At 38.9% G+C, this 16364-nt stretch overlaps 1 protein-coding gene across 2 annotated transcripts in view; it reads right to left on the minus strand.

Annotated features, from left to right (window-relative positions):
• RAP1GDS1 (Rap1 GTPase-GDP dissociation stimulator 1) overlaps positions 1-16364 on the minus strand; it is a 275766-nt gene that overhangs the window by 42902 nt on the left and 216500 nt on the right. For both annotated transcript variants that reach the window (XM_007495911.3, XM_007495910.3), the window contains one exon: positions 13535-13663. In XM_007495911.3, coding sequence (XP_007495973.1) covers positions 13535-13663 — 129 coding nt within the window. The remainder of the gene's footprint in view (positions 1-13534; positions 13664-16364) is intronic.

A 16364-nucleotide genomic window follows, 5' to 3' on the forward strand; every position in this document is an offset into this window, starting at 1 on the left:
AGCTGATGGCTAGATATATAAGTTTTGAAGTATTTTGCACAGAGGCCATAATTAAGTTCATGGGACCAGAGAAGATCACCAAGAGAAAGTAGAAAGAATATAGTCTTTCTACAAGAAATGAATGATAAACAAAGGAGGAGGAAAAGCAATGGTCAGATGAAATTTACATCATAGAAACTAAGAGATGAGAGAGTTTTCAGGAAGATATGGCCAACAGGAAGAATTGCTTCAAAAAGATCAAGAAGCTTGAAGGCTGAGAAAATGTATTTGGTCACAACAACCATGAGACAATTGGTAACTTTAATTATGTATTTTGACAGAAGGATGAGAACAGATGCAAGCTTGTGTTTGGAGCAGTTTCTGAGGAGTTGTGCGGTTAGAAGTCTGATCATAAGGATTAAGAAGTGAGTGGTAAGAAGGAGGCAAGAGGAAATAGATAACTCTTAGCAGTTTGAGAAGAGTCAGAGTAGATGGCTTTAAAGGATCAAGGGGTCCTCAATTAAAAAAATTTTTAAAGGATAAGTCCAATTTGGCATATTTATGGACAGTATTGGCTAGGGAGAGACTAAAGATGAGAAAAGGAATGATCAAGGGGGCAATTTGCTTCAGGAGATGAGTTTGAGGACACAATTAAAAAGATTAGCCCTAACACAGAGAAAGGTCACCTTTTCCTTAAAGACAAAAACACATTTTATTTATTTCAATCCCTGTGACTGAGAGAGAGAAAGTATAAGTGGAAAAAAACACCACTGAACTTATTGGGAGACTCCTTGGGTAACTAAAAGTCATAATATTGTGTCTCAGACCAGGCTGATTTTTCCTATCCTACAGTGTTTGGAGACATGAGAAAGATCAGTTTTCATTCAGGAGGGTGTGCAGGAAAGAAATATCTTTTAGAAAGAGCCAGATTTTGGTGAGTAATAAAAGTTGAAAAGAATGGGTGATGAAAAGATCTAGGATGAAGGAGAGCTACAGTAAGTAGCAGCAATGCAATGATGTAGGACAATTCTGAGGGTCTTATGAGAAAGAACACTATCCATATCCAGAGAAAAAACTGTGGGAATAGAAACTCAGAAGAAAAACATATGACTGATCAAATGGTTCTATGGGTATATGACTGGGGATGTTGACTTTAAATGATCACTCTAATGCAAATATTAATAATATGGAAATAGGTTTTGAAAAATGATACATGTAAAATCCAGTGGAATTGCTTGTTGGCTCTGGGAAGGGAGAAGGAAAAAACCATGAATCATCTAACCATGGAAAAATATTCAAATTTAATTAATTATTTTTAAAAATGAGAATACAGTAGGAGGTCCAGCTCCTTGAGGACCACATCAGCTATTAGCTAAGTGCAGCAGACCTCCAATACCCTTGGATTTAAGTTCTAGAGGTGCTGAGGGACTGGGTTAGGGTCTGTTTTAGGTCAGGGCACTTGCCTACTGATTCACATGATTGATCATAAACAGCTTAATGTAGGAGGTACTAAATAAAAAGCTCTGAGTGAGTGACAGCCTGTTTCAGGAGAGTTCTAAGTTAAATCAGAAGTTCAGGACATAAACTTTGGTACCTTTATTCTTCATGACTACTGGTGCAGGGGAAAAGTTTCTCAAAAACCCAGGCAAAGCCTTGGGAAAAAAAAGGCTCAATTCTATCTGCAAGTAAGTTCAAACTCAACCATGAGAATATCCCCACAGTCCCCTCTTGTCTCATTAACTAATTGTAATGCTTAAAAATCCAAATGGTAGATCTGGAAAGGGCAATAATAGATAATACCTTGCTCTTCCACCAATCACTCCCTTCCAGGGACCTGGAAAAATGAAGAAGGATTCCCTAAAACACATTGGAGAGAGGATTTTTCCTGTACAAAGGAGAAGGCTGGGAAGTCATTTTAGGGGCTAGCCATACTACTGTTCTAATGTGGACACTTTTGGAGGACCACAGCATCCTCTCCTTTCTCCTTTCACTGACACCAAACTCTTGAGGGGTTGGGGGTAGGAGGTCTTTTCCTTCCCCTGCTATAGACCCTGATTTATCACCAAAAAAAAAAAAATTCATGTAAAGACAACTTTGCCACCAAATGTAGGACTTGAAATAGATAAGAGAAACTGAGTCTTTTCATTTTAAAATTCTAAACTCACAGATAATCACCCTCATTCAAACCGCTACAATAGGTAGTCCTAATTTAGGGATAAGGAAATCCTTATAGATTGTAGCAATAATTAAAAATAAAAAGAATGAATGTATGTGAATGGGGAGCAGAGTACACATATATACTGTAAACCTTGAAATTTCTTAGACTTATGAATGTTGGAAATTTCACCATTGGGAAATTTCATACTTGAAAAATTTCCTACTGATAGTAAGAACTCTATTGGAATGTGAAAACCCTTGGCATGGGAGGGTCCTTCTCCTCCCTACTTAAGACTACTTTAGGACAGAAACCTTTTGCTAAACAATGGAAAGGGCTTTGACCTATGCTTAAGCATAGGACAGGAAGTTCTTTGAGTCATGATTGATTTTAGAATTAATACAATAGAGATACTTGGAATGACAGAACCAGGTCTTGGAAAATACAATCTCCACCCTACTTAGAGTAACAGGATTTAGGAAGGGCTGCAGCAAGATCAAGATTTAATTATTTGAGAATATGACCTTCAACAGACATGTGCAAAGGGGGGCAGACCTCTGGGCGGTCCTGGGTTAAACTAGAGCCACCATTGGCACAGGGGAGAGATCAACAGTGATTGGTAGATGTGAGAACTGAGGGGAGGGAACTTAGATGTTTTCCTTAAAGATAGCGGGGTCTGAGGAGATAGAGGGAGGTTTTTTGCTCTGAGCGAGGTGGCTCTGAAGGAGGACTGAGGAGGTTGCTCTGTTGGAGGACCAGGAGAGAAAGCTGGCTCTGAAGGAGGAGAATTCTCTGGAAACATTTCTTGAAAGGAGGCTCTCTTGAAGGTGGAGCCTGAGGTTGGCATGAGAAGCCTTACCTAGAGAGATCTAGGGTGAGTGATAAAACCAACTGACTGATTTATTCATTCTTATTCCTTTCTTACTTTCTCTCTTTTTCTATTGATTAATCAGTGTATTATAAATTAAATTTCTCTATAAAACCCAGTTGGCTTGGGCATATTCATAAATTGGGAATATATTCCCTGGCGACCATCTTATATTTATATAAAACCAAGACACAGTAGAAAACATATTTCAGCGGTCATAATTGATATATATATTTCTCTTGCTCCCAAACATTTTAATTATCACAGTTTATGGCTCCCACTCTCTTATCTACAACTATTTAACGCTCAAAACTATTTTAAATCTAACAATACTTTATGTACTTCCCCCCCTCCTATCACTCTGCCTTTGGACCCCTTTCTCCAGCCAGTGAAGGAGTCACTAGATTCATTGAGGAGTCACTTGACTGAACTGCAGGGCTCAGCGCACTAAAAGCATTCCTAGGTTTTCTAGTCTAATCACTTGATTTCTGTGCACCCCAATTTCCTCATTTGTAAAACTATGATAATGTTATTTACATTGCCTGGGAATACAGTGTTTTATAAACTGTAAGGCACCATAGGGGGGCAGCACAGTGAATAGAGGACTAGACCTGGAATCAAGAAGATTTGTCTTCCCAGGTTCAAATCTGGCCTCAGACATTCTGTGTAACCCTGGGCATTTAACCTTGTATGCCTCAGTTTCCTCATTTTAAAAATGAAGTGGAGGAGAAAATGGCAACCACTCCAATGTCTTTGCCAAGAAAACCCCAAATGTGGTCACCTGAATGAAACAAATTAATGAAGGTACCACAAATATGAATTTTTTTTCTAATCTTTTTTTTTTTTGCCTGAACTGAGAAGGCTAGTGTGACAGTAGCAGTAAACTAACTCTTCTCCCCACATAAGAAAGGCTGCTTTTTCCTTAAAAGGCATTAAGAATGTCCTTGAGCCTTTGTTCCCTCAGGGGTAAGTTCAGAGCTGTTGACATCACTTCCTGGTCACTTGAGTATAAAGTAAGAAAGTCATGAATTCCCTGTGCTTGACTGATGAGTCACAATGGGCAACCCAGGCAAGAAGGCAAATGAACCATCTCAGGGCACTCCCAGTGCATATCTCTACTAAATATATTTCTCCCACTGGTAGCTAAACAAATTTCCCTTTTTTTAACTGTCGAATGACCAACAAGTGTCTCAAACTGTATCAAATTTCAACTACCAAAGATGGCCTGAGTCAAGCCCAGGCCAGACCAATTTGTGTGGTCATGCAAGGTGAGAATAGAATGAGATCATTCAAGAGAAGGATGGGCAGTGCAGAAGAAAATGAGGCCTCACTGGCCTCCATGCTCCCAGTGGTGCTTCTAGGGAAAGCTGGAAAAATGGTGCTGGTGAAGCACCCCCAAATGTTGTAAGTTTATAGTGTCTGTGACCATTCAGCAAGGAGATGCTAATTGGAATATAGCCTGTTTCCTTAAGAATTATACCTTGAAGATAACTGAGCTAGCACTCCAGCTATGTTGTTCCTGGGCCATCAGCCTGGTAATGAAAGCTTCCTCCAAGGTCTATTTGGCAATTTCCTCTGAACTCAGTTTGCCTTCAAATTAGCCAGGAGGGACTGAAAAGTATTTCCCCTACATTTGAAAAGCGGGCAGTACAGGATATGATGCTAGGAATAGGTGCCTTTGCCTTGCTACTGAAAGAAGGCCCCTCCCAGCTTTAAAGGATTTATATTTGTGTAAACTGTTTTTAAATGGCTTTTTGGAAATGATGATGGAGCTAAATAAGCAGCCATCAGTCACTTAAGGGGTGGCACATGGGAACCCACCAGTGTAGGAATGTGTTCAACTTGAGAGAGATCTTTGAAATTTTAGGATTGTCTAATAACTGCTAAACAAGCTGTCTGACGTTAATTTTAATTTGGCATTTGAGGCAACAACCAGAATTGTGTCACATTGACTCTGTTATGATTCTTTTATGCAACCCATTGTGGGAGGTTCTTGAGAGGACAGCAGAACCCAGAGACATTTCTGGAATTGAGGATATGGATAAATGTGCCAACTGCACCCTGGCTGATTGACAGAGTACAAACAGAAGTGCTGTTATCAATTTAAAAAATCTTCATTCTTACTCTTGTTTGGAGTTTCCAGTGCGGGGACCCAGCACACCAGATATCTGGCATCTTTCCCTGCCCTTGGCAGAAATAGCTTCTGCTTGTACATGGCAGACAGTACACACAGATTGGCCTAGAGGAGTCTCTGGTTTTACTTCTCTCCCTGAAACGAGAGGATTGATTCTGAGTCGGGCATTCTTAGTCTTGGTGGCGGGTCTTGGAAGGTCAAAACATCAGAAGTTCTGGGACCTCTAGGCCAACCGAAAGAAGGAAGCTTACCACTAATAGGAAAAAGAACCAAAGCCCTGGTAGGATTGACTAGAATCCTTTGGAATTGCTAAAAGTTGTCCAGTGTGGCAGTTTTTGACATCATCAACTATGGTAGACCAGGCAGAGGGAGGGATACTCCTAGCTGGCCAGTGTCAGCACAGGAAGGCAGAGTTAAGGCCCAGAAGTGGCAGTGCCCAAAAGGCTCCTATAAACACATGAGGTCAGTGTTGAGAGAGGTTGGCAGCAATTGTTTGTATAAAGCTGGACAGATTCAGGGACAAAGGGAAAGAGCCAGATCTGAGCAATACAAGAGAGCTCAGGACTACAGCAACATTGTCCTAGCTGAAGGGAAGAGTCCAGCCCCAGGGTAGAAGAGCCCAAACCCCAGGAGTGGTAGTTATCCTGTGTTGGCAGAGGGGATTAGTGGCAGCACCTGAGGCAACACTCAAACCCTGGCAAAGAAGGACAGCAGCTGATCCTGTCAGGGTGAGGATTAAAAGGCCTGGGTGGCAGTGGCCAAGGAGCCATGGCTGCCAGTAGCAACAGACAGCAGACCAGCTTTTCAGCAGCAATGGTGGCCCAGAGGTAAAAGAGTAGGCACTAGGATAGGCAATGGCAAGAGGCAGGGGCACAGCTTATTATAATCTAGGCCCTGTGGAACTCCATCCCAGGGAGGGCTTTGAGGAATAAGGTACAACACTGCTGGGACAGTATGGTATTTTCTTGCAACAAGAAGGGAGGAAGAACCTTCAGAGGCCATTCATGGGTAAAGATCTGAGAAGATCTTGACTTTCAATAGAGGACAATCTCCTGAGACAGGTGCCCAATGTCAGCATCTTTGCTTTGGTCCTGCCATTCCTTTTGCTGCTCATGGTCACACCTTTGTTTTGAGAGTCAAACACAGAGGCTTGACATTACCCCATTAAGGCCCAGGCCTTGTGCCAAGAATACATGAAGCCTGGGGTACAAAAGCTGGGATTTCTATTATTGCTCTTCCATAGTCAGTCACCTCTTTAGGGAGCTAACAAATGTTTTTGCTATATTTCTATTTTTAATTTTTCTTTTCCTCCTTCAATGCTGCCTGGACGAAGCCTCTTGAATCCTTAAGATCAGAATTGACCAGTAACAGTCCCAAAGTCATTTATGTGATAGAAGGTGCTCTAGGACTCTGATGTCTAACTAAAATAGAAACTGACACCTCTGATGCATCATGACATAGGAAACCATGAATTTGTATTCTTTATGTTGTATTGCATTTTTACTTATTTTACTAAAACATTTCCCAATTATATTTTAATCTGGTCTGGCTATAATAGTTTTGGGATCCAGTTGGACATCTCTGCTCTGGAGGACCTTAACAATTTTACCCCCAAAGGACAGTATGGTGTGAACACTATCCATCCTCCTACTCCCACTTAAGTGAAGCTAATTGTTCCTCATAAAGCACTAAAACCCTCTGGGGAAATTTGATTGGCTCAGGCTACTGATACCTCTTCATGGTCTCCTGAATCCATTTGAAGCATGGTTGGCAGAACACAACAGGTAACTCAGGCAAGGGAGCTTTGCTCAGATAAATCAACTCGGGGTGTCCTCAAATGCCTATCCTAGTTGGCTGGCTATCCCACTGTTAGGACTAAGTAAATCTCCCCTTGTTAACTCCTGAATGACTTACAAGTATCTAATTTTGTTTCAATAAACTACCAGTCTGGAACACTTGGGCTGAATTGAAGAATTTTAGATTCCTGCCTTCCAACTGAATGTTGATATATCAAACCAGGCAGCACCTAGAGGGAGCATGGGAGATGATTTTTACTAGCACAGCAGTTACTATTAGGGCCCCAAATAAAACTGCTCAGTAGCCAAAGTTTATTTTTAGTATTCTCCCTTTTGTATACCTAGGATCTTCATACTGCTCTCTGGTTGTTCAGAATCCCCCCAACCTACCCTAATGTGCCTCCCAAATAATCTTTAGTAGCCAGATCAAAACTTCTCTTACCTGATTCTGATTAATATAATTTACCTGACCATTTGTTCTCTTTAGGACTTAATGCCTGTGTTTAAGATGTTGAATTTTGAGGGATGAGATAAGTGAATCATGAACCAGGAATAAAAAGTATAGAAAGTATTTTATTTAAAAAATATGACTAGTCAAAGGATATGAACAAGGCAATTTTCAGAAGAAGTAATCAAAGCTATCTTAAGACATGAAAAAATGCTGTAAATTATTATTGGAAAAGTGCAAATTAAAACAATTCTGAAGTACCACTTCACATTAGCAGATTGGTTAATATGGCATAAAGGGGAAATATAAAATATTGGAGATGTGGGAAAATAGGGACACTAACACATTGTTGGTGGAGTTGTGAATTGACCTAATCATTCTGAAGAGCAATTTGGAACTATGCCAAAGGGCTATAAAACTATACAACAAGCCCAGTGACTTCATAATACCACTATCAAGTCCATATCTCAAGATTAAAAGGACCTATATGAACAAAAATATTTATAAAAGCTCTTTTTGTGGTAATAAAAATTAGAAACTGAGAATAAGCCCATCAATCAGAGAATGGCTAAAGAAATTATGATATTTGATTGTGATGGAATAGTATTATGCTACAAGAAATATTAAGAAAGATGGAGAAACTCATATGAACTGATGCAAAATGAAGTGAACAGAACCAGGAGGATATCATACACAGTAACAGCAATATTGTATGATGATCAACTGTGAATGACTTGGCCATTCTGATCAATATAATGATCCAGGACAATTCTGAAAGACTTATGATGAAAAATACTATCCACGTCCAGAGAAAGAACAGATGGAGTCTTGGTTTAAATTTTATTTTTCTTGACATTTTTTTGGCAGCATGGCTAATATAGAAATGTTTTGCATGATTTCACATGTGTAACTGAGGGAGGGGTGAGAGGGCAAAAATTTGGATCTCAAAAAAAATTTTAATGAACATCAAAAATAAATCATAAATTAAAAATAAAATGAATTACAAAATAAAAGATATGACTGATCATAGGCTTAATCTATTAGGGGGAACTGTGCCATAATATAAAGAATCTGCACTTGGGAATCAGAAAACCAGCTCAGCCACTTTACTAGTTGTGAGACTTTAGGCAAATTATATGACCTTTCATTCTTAGTTTTCTCAAGGGGAAATTGTGAGGATCAAACAGGATAGAAGATAATGCAGGTAAAGCTCTTCATTACTACAAAACCTTTTCAAATGTACAAATAAAGGACTACTGCGTTAAATTATGACCACTACTATTAGCAATTGTCATCATTATAACAGCACTTCAAGGATTCTTTTTTTTTTTAAACCCTTACCTTCCATCTTGGAGTCAATACTGTGTATTGGCTCCAAGGCAGAAGAGTGGTAAGGGCTAGGCAATGGGGGTCAAGTGACTTGCCCAGGGTCACACAGCTGGGAAGTGTCTGAGGCCAGATTTGAACCTAGGACCTCCTATCTCTAGGCCTGGCTCTCAATCCACTGAGCTACCCAGCTGCCCCTCAAGGATTCTTGATTACAAAGTGAGGGCATTAATAGAGATTGTAGTTCTTTCACACATTGGCAGGACCTGTTAAAGCTTGCCCTCCATTGATGTAGCCTTTAAGAACTTTGGGTCATCATAAAGAGACAATGAACTTCAGAGATGACTATCACCATCACCCCCACAATCATTCCTACACTCCTAGTTAGGGATAGGAAAGTGTTACTGGCATCTAAAGCAAGTTTTTAAAACTGTGGTAGAGGCATGGAGAGAGAGAGGACTTATAAGCCAAGATGCAAGAACCAAAGCTGGGGACATGGCTGTCAATCAAGAAGAAGGTTCCAAATGGAATGTTCTCAGGAGTTGGCAGTTGAGGCTGGCTGAGGACCCTTGTGGGGCTGACTTGGCTTTGGGCTCTCTGACCAAGGGAGAAACCTCTTCTCTCTCTGAGATTTGACTGACCAAGAGTTGGAGGAGAGACTTTTCTTAGTGGCTTTGTGAAGAAGAAAGAAGATTTTAACTGTTGTCCTCCATCTCTGACTGTCCCTCTGTCACAGTTGTGACTTCTCAAGCTCTCATAATCTCCTTATAGTTTAGGGACACCCTTATCCCTCTTACCTCAGTTTCCCATCCTGTTTTCCAATAAAACCCCTGACTTGAAAAGAAAAGAGTATCTTTATAGTTCACTCGGGGGGGGGGGGGGGGGGAGGGAAGAAGCCAAAGGCTTCAAGAAGAACTGGGAGGTGAGGGAGACAGGGAGGAGAGGTGAAGGAGGGAGGGAGAGAGGGTAGGAGGAGATTAGGAAATACTGATCTACTAGTCATCAGTAGGGACCAGTAGGCAAACCCCAGAGCATTCCACTGTAGCAGTATCCCCTGTGGCTCCATCTCTCTCTATCTCTGTAGTATCTCTACCTCTATTGTAACTAAGTACCATCACATGTGTCCCCACACTTAATAGCAGCACTCTCTAGTCTCAAGCCAGAGCATCCAGTCAATGCAGCAACAAGCAAGAGTTTCCACAGATTAACATTTCTATTTCAATAAGAAATAGTGTCACACAGATCACCATTTCAATTTCAAAACTAAATGATTCTTAAATGCTATCCATTCTCCCTAGAATGTGCTATGGAATAACCTATACAGAATCAGTCTGTAGTCACACATCATTCCTCCCAGAATTTCCCATTCTTCCCCACATTGTTTGGGCAACTTTGTGTCAGACAGTGCACTCTTGAACAAAAAGTCTTTTATTTTTATTTAAGGGCATCAGTTGGCATAGTATTCATACAAATACTTTAATCTCTGATTGTAGGGTCTCTTTCATTTGGGGCCCATTTTCTAGAAAAAGCCATTCAGTCTAGTAAAAGTAATTAAATATTGCAAGTAAGTTTGCTATGGCTAATAAAAATTTTTAAGTGCTGGATTTTCTTAAGTCCACAATGAAGACAAAAACAGTTGGCTCCAAATTTACTTACACTCACAAAAGAAAGATAAACCATACATAGATTACTCTCTATAAATAGTGAATACGCATTCACATAAGAAGTAAAACAATGGGAATGTGGCAACATTCAGACATTAAAAAATGCATTGCTGGTGGAGTTGTGAATTGATCCATCTATTCTGGATGGCAATTTGGAACTATGCCCAAAGGGCGATAAAAGACTGTCTGCCCTTTGATCCAGCCATAGCACTGCTGGGCTTGTACCCCAAAGAGATAATAAGGAAAAATATATGTACAAAAATATTTATAGCCACGCTCTCTGCAGTAGCAAAAAAATTGGAAAATGAGCGGTTGCCCTTCAATTGGGGAGTGGCTGAACAAATTGTGGTATATGTTGGTGATGGAATACTATTGTGCTCAAAGGAATAATAAAGTGGAGGAATTCCATGGAGACTGGAACGACCTCCAGGAATTGATGCAGAGTGAAAGGAGCAGAAACAGGAAAACCTTATGCACAGAAACAGACACCCTGTGGCACAATTGAATGAATGGACTTCTCTACTAGCAGCAATGCAATGATCCAGGACAATTCTGAGGGACTTATGATGAAAACACTATCCACATCCAGAGAAATTGAAATGTGGGAATAGAAACACGGAAGAAAAACAACCGCTTGATCACATGGGTCGATGGGGATATGACTGGGGATGTAGACTCTAAACGATCACCTTAGTGCAAATATTAATAAAATGGAAATAGGTCTTGATCAATGACACATGTAAAACCAGTGGAATTGCTCATTGGCTATGGGAGGGGAGCATTAGGAGGGGAGGGAAAGAAAATGATTCATGTAACCATGGGAAAATATTCTTAATTAATTAATTAATTAATTAAACTTAAATTTAAAAGAAAGAGGCCAGCTGGATGGCTCAGTGGATTGAGAGTCAGGCCCAGAGATGGGAAGTCCTGGGTTCAAATCTGACCTCGGATACTTCCTAGCTGTGTGACCCATGGCAAGCCACTTAACTCCCATTGCCCAGCCCTTATCACTCTTCTGGCTTAGAACCAATACCCAGTATTGATTCTAAAATGGAAAGTAAGGGTTTAAAAAAAAGGAAAAAAAATAATTTTTATCTCATTAGAGGTTTTTTTTAGAGATAAGTGGATTTTGAGGGGAAAAAACCCTACATTTTTAGAAAAAGATAATAAAATCCTAACAAACTGAGACTTTTCTATAATTTCCCCAGATGCTGGTTTGAACCTTTGGAATCAGTTCTATTCTCCCAATCTTCATATCCATTTAATTACTTTGAACTCTCACTACTGCAACAATGGTTAGGCTTCCATTATCTCTCACCTGGACCATCAAAATAGTTTTCAAATTAGCCTCTCAACCACCAGTCTCTTTCCTGATTCCTCCAGGTAAAAGTAGCTTCTCCAATCCCAAACTTCTAATAGCACTCTTCTAATCTTTCTAATATATTTCTTATAAGCTATGTTCTCTCTATATATATTTCCTTTATTCTTTCCCTCCCCAAAACTAGATGGTAGGTTCCATGTTTCATGTTTGTAACCCCAGTACCTAACATTCTGCATATTTCATATGTTAGTTGACAGAATTGAATTTGAAATTATTTTATACATCATGCGTGAGGTCCTGTGATGTATCAACTATTTGGACATAGCCTGGAAAATTAATAATTTACATATTTTTTATAACTCTTAATAAGCCTTGGCATAGGAACTCAGCGTCATTTCTACTTAATCCACTACATTGGATAGACAGAACCCATTCCCACCCTAATCCTGAAGAATGAAAATTCTTTCTCACTGAAATGATGGATGTTGGGAGAGAGTATGAGCATGGATCAGAGACAGCTGATGGAAATGAGATAAAAGAGAGGGGAAAAGACACTCAGGGAAGTGCACTCATACATCAGTCTTTTTTGGGTGTGCAGATGTTTTTTCCAACTTCACAACAGTATACAAAGGACAAGCTTCTTAAGCATTGAGCTAAGATTCCAGTAAGTAGTCACTTGCAATAGGAGACAGAAATACACTTTGAGTTGCTTATTTTTTTAAAAACAGTATTATTCCTAAAGGAATGCAGGGATACCAATGGAAACTATCTGTTAGAAAAAGGAAGGCTGAGTGTCCACCTTGTAGCTATAAAAATCCTCAAACTGTTCAATTCTATTACATTCATTTCAATTCAATGAGCACTTACTTATTAGTGTGTCCTATGTACAAGGCATTATGTTAAGCCCTGGGGAGAAGAAGACAAACAGGAAACAGTTGCTGCCCTTTGAAAACTTCCATTCCCTGTTTTGGGGGATGGGGGAGGGGGCACACAGTACACCATAACATATATGCATATAAGTAAGAAGAATGTAGACCATCAGTAAAGGGTGGGGGAACACTAAGTAGGGAAGGGAATCAAGAGTCCTAATAGAGGTTAGGAGGGGAAGAAGGAATAGAATCCATTCAAGGAGATCAGCCTGCATTCAGGTAGGAGATTCCATGCCAAGTATTTGTGGGGGCAGCAAGAAGGCCAGTATGGCTAAAAACCAGTTCTCTAGTGCTTAAAGATAACTTCTCAATGCTCTAAATTTGAAATAGGGAACCAAGAGTTGGCTGAAAAGAGAAAACAAATATACAACTCCCAATTTTTATGGCTTTGACTTCAAATGGGCCACATTGAGGGCCAAATAAAGTCTCACATTTTAAAGGATAATGTAAGGAAGGTCAGAACACATTCTACAATTTTTACTGTGAACTTTTAGTTTTAAGCTGTTATTTTTCATCAGTTCACTTTTTTTCTCCCTTATTCATGAATAAAACACTTTATTCTTCTGAAGTATTAAAGCCTCATATTCTCAGCTGACAATTCAGATAGAGGTTTATAAGTTACATCTTCCTCTAACCCTCTAGGAATCTTGATCACTTGCTCAATCTTATGTAGGAATACTAAGGTAAACTGTAAACTATTTCAAATATAATGCCATTAAGCAATGTAAGATATACCTCAGTGAATAAACTGAAGTTCAAAGGACAAGACAGGCAACTAAACAGTGTTAAAAATGTAATATCATAAAAAAGGAATATTTACATACGATTAAGTTTATTTAATTTACTACCCACATTTTCAATTCACCAAAACATTACAACAGAAGATATGTTTTGACTTGTGACTAAAGACTTACCAAGTTCTGCTAAATTGCCAAACGCAACAAGGCACATCTCTGTAAGAGCTGAATTTTGGCAGTGGATGCCTAATAATTTCACTAACGTAGGAATAACACCCATATTGATAAGCTGAGCCTGCAGGGAATCTACAAAAAAGAAAATACAACAAAAATCAGGGCAAGTTATTAAACAAAATGCTAATAAAGCTGGGGATTGATCAAATAGTATGAATTGACAATCTGTAAGATATATAAAAATAGAAAGTCTCCCATTTTTCCTATTGAGAACCCAAAGCTATTTAATTTGAAATAATAAACTCAAGCTCACATAGATATAGATAAAGATATGTATCAATATCTATATCTGTGCCTCTGTCTTCAAAGCATAAAGCATAAAAGTCTTGATTGCTGTCAACAATAAATGGAAATTTTTAAATCAAGCAGGTCTTATATAGTAGACAATCACCACACTAGTTTCATCAGGTTCTTTGAAAAAGCATGGTGTATAATGCTGCTGCCATTTGGTATGTAAATGAAATTGCAGGAAATCACGAAGAATATGAAAAGCTTAGAGGAAAAAGCAAGTTTAATAAAGGCCAAAAAAAAGGAAAAAGAAGAAAAAAAAAGAAAGCTTTCAGAATCCTCCAAGGCAGTATTTTATAATGAATAATTAAACAGGTATAAGACAAAGGAGCAGGTTGCTTGTTCTAGGTGTCTGCAAGTAGAACTTTCTTTCAGGATTGTTAGCAAGAAGCATCATTTTGAAAAAGAAAAGAAGCGGTTATTTACAAATGTTTCCCTGCTATCCATTTTATCCATTTACAATGACATATACAAGTAATACAGAGAAAAACACTGGTTTTAGAAGCGAGAAGACTGAAAGTCAATGGAGACTTGGTACATTTGTCAGCCATCATCTTTTCCTAGGTAACTAACTGGTTTCGTATTCTAACATGTCTCACATTTCCACAACAGTTCTTCTTTGGACAATGAGACCTTTAGTGAAGCAAAAGCAAAAAAAAAAAGCCAAAAGAAAGTCTAATATCTCCTTCCCTAGAAAAAGATTAAAGTAGAAGGAGGACTATAATATTGTCAAGTTTACACTATACTTTCTTTTCATTACTGGCTGCGACAACATTTTTCAAATAAAATTTGAAAATAGTATGTCATTTTAAAGTACTTCTTCCAAGTTCTTTTAAATTACCCTTTGGTTAACTGAAGATAAACATCTATGTTTTCTCAACAAAACAATTTTTTCTTTGTGGCATGCATACCTTAGATAGCTTGTCCTCTAATCTATGCATCATGGTCGCGCTGCATTGGTGGATGAGAGAGTGGGTGAGCTAGGAAGCAGGATTATACTACAGGGAAGAGGAATCAGTTATTGGGGAAAAGCTCAGTTTGGAGGAAAGAATACTTGATTTAGAAATGGAGGACATGGATATTTGTCCAAGCTCGTCATTCACTACATGGATGACTTCAGATGAGTCATTTCATTTCATAGGTTTCAGTTTATCATAGGGTTAGGCACTTTCTTCCTAAATTTATGGGCCTGGAGTAGAAACAGGCTACCTTTTCTTCTTTAAAAGTCTGAAGATAGCCCAAAAGAAGAATCTGAAGGGAATTTTCCTGATTGAGTTTATACATAAAACTCAAACTTTATTAGGAGGTGAGTGTGAGGAAAGAGGGAGACTTCAGTATAAAAGGGGCTCTTTATAGAATAGATTTTAGATCTGAAAGAAAAGGAAGATTATAGATTAGGATTCCCTCCAAGTTTAAAATGGGCTCAACTTCTAAACTGGGATTAGAAATCTGATCCCCTTTAAAAAGGGTCCAAGAAAAGGAGAACAAACATTAGCAAAAGTAAATTTAGTAGGTATAAGGGAGAAATAAAAAGAGTAATGCCCTTTTTTAGGCATGATTTTCCTTAAAATAAAAATTAGTAAGTAACAAAGATAGTGAGCTAACTTTGGTGTCAATTAGATTTGGAGTCAGCTCTACCTCTGACACTGGTTCTCTGAATGTGGAGTCCTTTAACTTATAGATGACATTTTAAGACAATAAATTACAGAACTGCTACAGAGCTACTTTGGCAGAGGGAGAATCCTATGCCAAATGAACCACAAGTCTAGTTAAAAAAATACTATAAAAGTTAATTCAAAATTGGTCAATGATTGCATTCAACTACAGACAGAACAGTGGATTACCATTAGGTTCAGCATTAGAGAGATCATGCACTGTGTGGACTTACACATTGGAAAAAATTCAGCTACTTACCAGTCACTAGAGTTCTTTCCTATTGGGTCATCTCTGCAGATCCTTGTTCTTTAGCATTATTTTTGTGGGCTTTGGGGTTTGTTATAGATTTGGGGGTAGTACCACCTCAAATATTGCAGAGCTGCTGAATCATTAAATTTCAGGTCTGTAAGCGTGAGCACTAGCGCATGCATTGAGTGTCAATCAAACTCCACTCTGTGTGTGTGTGTGTGTGTGTGTGTGTGTGTGTGTGTGTGTGTGTGTGTGAGAGAGAGAGAGAGAGAGAGAGAGAGAGAGAGAGAGAGAGAGAGAGAGAGAGAGAGAGAGAGAGAGCATTGCATACCCCCTCAGTTCTGTTGGCACCAACTGTAAAAATTCAGTGTTCTACCGGAAAATCATGGAGAATAAGTTCTTTGGGGGAGATAATCCAGAAAGAGAATGTCATATATCAATGGTCCAATGTTTACCTTATCCTGGTACTGCCAACGTAGATTGCTTGCTCTATTAATATTAGATTTTGTCCCCAGGGGAAACAAGGGCTAATGTATTAGGAAAAACAAAAATGCTGCATACAGGTTCAAGCAGCAATGCT

Source organism: Monodelphis domestica, chromosome 6, assembly GCF_027887165.1.
Source record: "Monodelphis domestica isolate mMonDom1 chromosome 6, mMonDom1.pri, whole genome shotgun sequence".
Classification (NCBI taxonomy): Eukaryota; Metazoa; Chordata; class Mammalia; order Didelphimorphia; family Didelphidae; genus Monodelphis; species Monodelphis domestica.